General features: G+C 41.3%; 1 protein-coding gene across 1 annotated transcript; it reads right to left on the bottom strand.

Annotated features, from left to right (window-relative positions):
- Nucleotides 1–800: 800 nt before the first annotated feature.
- LOC121449813 (leukocyte immunoglobulin-like receptor subfamily A member 6) lies at nt 801–5,673 on the bottom strand. The gene is made up of 8 exons (XM_041654485.1): nt 5,304–5,673; nt 5,106–5,182; nt 4,881–5,028; nt 4,286–4,570; nt 3,846–4,145; nt 3,234–3,521; nt 2,795–3,097; nt 801–919 (listed from the first exon to the last, which is right to left on the bottom strand). Exons 1-8 carry the CDS (start codon nt 5,671–5,673, stop codon nt 801–803), a joined length of 1,890 nt encoding a protein of 629 aa, XP_041510419.1.
- Between the last annotated feature and the right edge of the window lie 1,113 nt (nt 5,674–6,786).

The following is a 6,786-nucleotide window of genomic DNA, read 5'->3' as shown; positions in this document are numbered from 1 at the left end:
AGAGGGTAAGGGGGCCATGTCTGCGGTTTTCACTGCTCCTTGTTGCTCACATTATGAAACTAACTGACCTTGGAATACAGGAATAAACTGGGACATCAAGGTATCCATTCAAAGGATTATACATATCAATCAGCAAATGTAATAGAGAAGGCCTTTATTAAGAGAATATTTTTGAAACTACATCACCAATAGTTCCTTTAAACACTAGACAGCAATGTTTTTATAAATTAGCAGAAAACTCACAATGAGTGTGGGTAATAGGATACCTTAGTGAGAGTACAGAATTTGGGAGCATCATTTATATTTGGTTAGCTTAGAATATGGGAATATGAATTGTGTCCATTAATTTTTTGTTGTTCTTATTGAATCAAATTCTATATTCATAGTAGTAAAAATTTACATCAAGGCAGATGTTCCTAATAGGGAATATGATGATTTATAATAAAGTAAAGTATAACAAGAAACTGGGGAAAGCAGAAGATATATAAAAATCAGGACCAAACCTCACTAAAGGGACAATAAGTTCCCCTCTAAAAAAGAGTCAAAGGAAAAATTCTTCAAAGTCCACAGTAAGGGAGAGGGTACGAGCCTTAATGTGGTGATGGAAGAACTCTCCAACCCAACATTTTGATCCTTTCCTGCATCCAAAACACATGTGATTCCTGGATCGTTTCTCATAAGTGATACCCATTTTAAACATTAAATTTTTTGTAAAAAACACTAAAGATTAACAAATTAATGTTTCAGATAGTAATGATGTAAGCCTGTGGCCATCTCTCATCTTCACTTCTTGGATGCAATCAAGGTCTTCTCTGGCTGGGGCAAGTCCCAAACAGCACAATCCCAAGTACTGTGAGAATCAAACCAGAAACGCCCATCCGAATGATGTTCTCCACTGTGTGATCTTGAGGCTGTGAGACTGGAGATTGTGGACAAACAGGTGAAGGAACAAACAAAGCCACCAGAATGTAATTGTATTTTCACTCTGAGTAGCTCCCTCCTGTGTATACAATTTGACCTTCGGTGTCCATGCCCAAACCAGAATTTTCCTGACCCACCTATTGTGGCTTCTGACATGTTTTGTGGTTGGCTGGTGGTCTCAGGCACTCCTGAGAAACAAAGACATGATCAGTGTGTGAAGTGCTGAAGAGAACTGATTCTTTTTAAAACTGTGAATTTTTATTTCCCAGATATGCTTATTATACTCATGACAGCTATAATGAAGATCTGGGACAAACCATTTCTCGGCTATAGCAGGCTTTCTCCTGGGCTTTTGCTTGATTACTTCAGTCTGACTATGCTCTGAGTTCATTACTTGTGGCCAAAGTTCTTCTTTGGAATCAAGAGTATTGTTTTTCAGAAAGCTAAGATGAAAAATTACACCCTCCCAGTTTAAAATAAAGAGGCTCTTCTGTAGTAAAGAACGCTGGAAGCTAATTTCCCTGGAAATTGGTTTTCACTCATTCACCGGCTGAGATCCAAAGATGCAGACAATGTCTTGTCATCGGGGTCCCATGAATATGAGTTGCATGAAATAATGACAGTCTGGGTTCTCCTCCTGAACTCAAGTCACCCAGTTCCCATGAAGTTTAACATCTCATTCTCTAATCATCACATCATTAGTAGCACAAAGAGTTCAACCACAACAACATAAAGTTGTGCTCACAATGTCCATGAAGTAGATATGTTCTCATTAGTAGGTAAGCTAAATCATCAAAGAATAGGACACCAACATGGAAGTAAAATATATTACTTATACCTGTGTCTGGAGAGGTTATGGACTCTAGATTAGAAAGCAATACTTCCATGTTCCTAAACCAATGTGATTTCTGACTTCATTCTAAGTGCTTATCCTTATATCCACAGGTAAGTTTAGCTCTGTGACCTCATCAAAAATGCATATTTTTCTACAGATGAGGATGATTATAAAAATTCACAACTGGTCAAAACAGAAATAAGATGGCTTGGTTGCCCAGTCCAAATGGGTACTCCTACAACACAAATTGTGTATATAAAATATAAAGAATACTGAGGAGGAGAAGTAGAAAGGTTACAACAGCCAGAGAAACAAGATTCCTGCTACACAATAGAGACTTCAAGGCAAGAGAAGAAAGCTAAACCCATGAAATTTCAAAAGTACAGTTGCCTAAAGAAGACCAGAATAATGACCACCTAGATTCTATAGTGTCTTCCTCCTCTGTATGTCCTGGAATCAGATCAAACTAAAAAAAATCAGATGGCAACTAGTGGACAACAGGAAGTGGAGACAAACTACATGGTGAATCTGTGAGGTCTTCAGATAAAACCATTTGGAGACAAGGCTAGAAAACGTAAGAATAAAAAGAATCTCAAGCTAGGCTGTATGATGTGCATTTATGTGTTCGTGTGTGTGTTTTCTAAAACAATAACAATTAAAAATCAGGGGCAAACATAAATTTTATAAGGGTTTGAAAAACACAGAAAGAGTGAGAGGAAGAATGGAAAAGGTAGAAATGATTTAAATGGAACACTCATATATTAGTAAGTTACATAATATATATACAAAACCATATAAAATTGTATCGATTTCTGCAAATATAAATGTATGTGAACATAACAAAATAATATTATAGAGGCATATGAATAAGTTTACATGGAACCATGCAATTTACACTCCTAAGTTTACAACACGGTTTTACGGTGTCAACAGTATGGGTTGTTGTGGACTCCTAAAAGACAAAGATTATGATTCTTAGTTAACAGTTATAGAAAGGGTTTCTGGTGCCAAACAGTTGAGTAAATGAGACTTCCTTACCTGAGACATGTATCTCCAAAGGGTCACTGGCCTCTGACCACACATGTGAGGTATTTGTATAATATCCATAACATCTGAAGGGCCCACTCTTGCTGGATGCCACAGTGATCTCAGGAAACAGAGCTAGGGACTGTCCAGTGAGTATAAACTGTGCCTTTTGGGACCTGGAGAAATTTTGATCTGCCCCAGTCAAAATGAACCAATCATATTTTTTAGATGAGACACACTTAAGGGTCATGTTCCCACCTGAGGTAACCACAGGGCTGGGCAAAGCTGACAGAGTAGGTTTACCATGGTGAACACCTAGGAGAGGAAGAGGCAGAGTGTTTAATGAAAGACAGCCCATAATGTCTCCAGCAGAAAAGCTGAGGAAGCACACCTATGGAAGATTATTTCCTGAGGACAGAGGCAAAGATTGTGACACTTAGTGACCTCTCACCTGTCACCACCAGCTCCAGGGTATCACTGTGCTCTGTCCAGCCAGCAGACTTGTAAGAGTAACAGCGATATTTTCCTGCATGATGCTGTTCCATGGATGCTATTGAGAACATGGCCTTGTTACTAGGATCTTTTGGAGTTTGACTGTCCCAGGGTGCTGGGCTTCCTTCTTTATAGAGGAAATACATTGGTTGTTCTCCCTTTGTCCCCTCACACGAGATGGTCACACTATTCCCTAAGGCAATCACAGATCCCGGCTCAGCCCTCAAAGTGGGTTTCTTAAGTTTTCCTACAAGGAAGTAGAAGAGAGGGATGTGGGGTCAATCAAACAGTTTCAGAGTAAAGATCAAACTTGCTCCTGATCTTGAACTTTACTCCTAAATAGAAAAAGAACCAATGATGTCATGGGAAGACACATCATTCTCCTGACCGTCCCAGGTTCCATTCCTATTATGCTCTCCCCTCATTTTCTATACAGTGACTCTCATGGTCTGCATACTGTGTCAACTGAATCAGGAACCCTGAATCCTCAAACACATGACATACCATGATCTAAATTGGAATCCTGTGTCTAGTAGAATATGATTCTACAGAGACCCCGAGGTGCCCTCACCTGAGAGCAGAAGTTCCAAAAGGTCACTCCCTTCTGACCACACCTGAGGATTACTTCTGTAAGAGCCATAGCATCTGAACCTCCACCTTTGGCTGAATGCCACTAGTGTCACTTGGAACTTGGCAAAAAATGGCCCAGTGTCTTTATCTTGTGAACGCTCACTGTGCAAGAACTTCTGATCATCCTTGTTTAAAATGAACCAGTTGTATGAATGATTTGAGGTACAAGAGAGCGTCACAGTCATTCCTACAGTCACAACAGGGTCTTGCAGTGGCAACAGTATGGGTTTGTTGTAGACTCCTAAAAGAAATACACACGGAAAAAAAAAGTAGACCACACAGTCTAAATTGCCGCCAACGGCTTTCCTTCTATGGGAAATAGTGCTTAGCAGTGTTTCAGGAGAGTGACTTCTGGGGAAAAGATATTTGAGTTTCTCTTACCTGTCACCACCAGCTCTAAGGTGTTACTGCATTCTGTCCATCCAGCAGAGGTGTATGAGTAGCAGTGATATCTTCCTGCATTCAATTCTGTCATAGATGAAATGGTGAGTTTTGCAATATGATTGTAGGCTATTTGGTTCTTTTGGTCCGAAGGATCTGGGCTTCCCTCTTTATATATCACATAGATTAGTGTAGGTAGTGTTGCCTTACACCAGATGGTAACATAACTCCCTGAGGTGATCACAGAGCCTGGCTCAGCAAATATGGTGGGCTTGTGAAGGGAACCTGCAAAGAAGTAGGAAGAAAGTAGGTACATCTGTCACTAAAATGTCACAGAGAAAGTCACAATTGCCCCTGACACATAACCTGACCTTCAATATCAGAGGTACACATTAAGACCATACATTTACATGAATCTTAGATTTCACTATAGTATCATCCATGGTTTCTACACTTCAAGACCAGATGTATCAGAAATTCTGTGACACTGAGTCCAGTAGCCCTGGTTGTCAATCACCCAGCACAAATCAGGTATTTTCCAGGGACCCTGTTTCAGTTGCAATTATACTGAAAAGAACGTACTGCACTTCCTTACCTGATACCAGGAGCTCCAGTTGGTTACTGGGCACTGACCACATCTGAGGGCTGCTCAAGGAATAACCATAGCATGTGAACATCCACCTCTTGTTGGGGGTCACCGGATCCACCAAGAACGTGGCTCCAAATATGTCAGAGTATATGTTCTGTGAGGGTTCAGGACTCGAGAACTTCTCACCATCCTTCATTAGAATGAACATATTATACTGCTCTTGTGACTCACACTGAAGGGTAACTCGCCCCCTGAAGTCACCACAGGGCTGGGAATGGCTGACAGAGCGACATTGCTGGGGTAAACTCCTAGGAGAGCAGAGAAAGCCTGTTAGGTGAACTTTCATGAGAAACATTGTTCCCCACTTCTCATATTTGAGAAAGGAGCCCCCTTAAGGCAAATCCAGGGGCTGAGGGAGGGTTCTGTTACCTGTCACCACCAGCTCCACGATGTCACTGTTTTCTAATGAGCCATTGGTACTTGTATAAGAACACCAATATTGGCCTGCATTGTTCCATTTAACCAAAGAGATAGAAAACTTGGCCTTATTCTCAGTTTCTAGAAGGGCTGTTGGTTTCAGGTAGTCTTGACTTCCTACTTTGTAGAGACGATATTCTTTGGCCTCTGAGGGCCCTTCACAGAAGAATGTCACCTGGTTCCCAGTGGCTACCACATTTCCTGGCACTGCTCTCAGTGTAGGTTTAGAGAGGACCCCTGAAAGAAATTGACAATTGGTTCCCCAGAACTCCCCCTTTAATACAAGCTTTCTGACCCAGAACCTTTCACGGATCCCCAACATCATGCAATACCTGCTGTTCTCCATCTGCTCTGCTCATGAGTGCCCTTTGATCCCCAATAAGTATGTCCAAACTAGTATTGCTGGGAAGAAACTTACCTGCTGATGCTGGGTTCCAGAGGTTCAGGCTCTGTCCTGGAAGAGAGTGTTTACAATGAAACATGAGCAGGACCTCCATTTCCCAGTGCCTTCTGGAGCTGCTGAGACATCCCAATTGCACAAATCATGATTGCGAGGTGGATTCCCTCTCAGAGAATATTTCTCCCTCCCCAGGTGGTATCTCACCAAGAAACAGTAGCACTATAAGAAATGGGGTCATGGCATCTTCCAGTTGACACAAGTTTGCAGATAGATGATCTCCTTTCCAAACACACAAACACAAAATGTGTGGCCTATGCAAACTGGTTTCTGGTTCCAGTCATTAGGTTGTCATACTGGCAGCCCCTGAAAGAGGAACTGTTCTAACTTACTGCCTGACTCTTTTCTTCCTGGGCTATGATGGGTTGGGCTAAAGTTTTGTGGCTTCTATCTCTCTGTGGTTCTTTAGTTTTTGTTTTTGTTTCGGGGACAGAACTTCTTAAACCTCATCCAGGTCTCAGATTTCTCCTTCTTCTTCCTCAGCATTCCGAATACGAGTATTACAAACCCAAGTCTGACTGTGGTCTCTTCCTGCAGAACATCTCCACTGTAACCATCTCCATCTGGATAAATGCTCTCAGTCATCACAGACCAGGACTTAACACAGAATAAGCCTGCTGGTTTCCAGACCTAGCACCTTCACTTGAGGGATATGGTGCTTGTTCTTTTTCTCTTAGCTCTTGGTTCTCCTTTACTCCGTCATACAGACCAATCTCATGGTCAGTTTTCTAACGTGTCTGTAAGATGCTTTGGGATGTTGTATCAATGTTTCCTAAGGATACAAGAACAATGTTTACACAGGTCATATGGAACAATGGTAACAGAAACAAAGACAAGACTCCATACAAATCTAGCTGGTGAAACAATGAGTTACATTTTGACTCTGTAGAAGCTTGTCATCAATGTTGGGATTTTTGTGTTTTGTTTTTGTTTATTTGAATGTTTAGACAGGGTCTTACTGTGATCACTGGCTGTACT

Source organism: Microtus oregoni, unplaced genomic scaffold, assembly GCF_018167655.1.
Source record: "Microtus oregoni isolate MIOR12 unplaced genomic scaffold, Mior012 000006F_ref0000085, whole genome shotgun sequence".
Classification (NCBI taxonomy): domain Eukaryota; kingdom Metazoa; phylum Chordata; class Mammalia; order Rodentia; family Cricetidae; genus Microtus; species Microtus oregoni.
This window is presented reverse-complemented; position numbering and strand designations above follow the sequence as displayed.

Bases quoted from the DNA above. Each gene is read 5' to 3' on its own strand.
- LOC121449813 (XM_041654485.1), bottom strand. From the start codon at position 5,673: ATGTTGGGGATCCGTGAAAGGTTCTGGGTCAGAAAGCTTGTATTAAAG. The intron at 3,522-3,845 runs GTGAGGGCACCT...ACTTCCTTGTAG, and splicing joins TTTGGAACTTCTGCTCTCAG to GAAAACTTAAGAAACCCACT. The intron at 920-2,794 runs GTAAGGAAGTCT...CACAATCTCCAG, and splicing joins TTTGGAGATACATGTCTCAG to TCTCACAGCCTCAAGATCAC.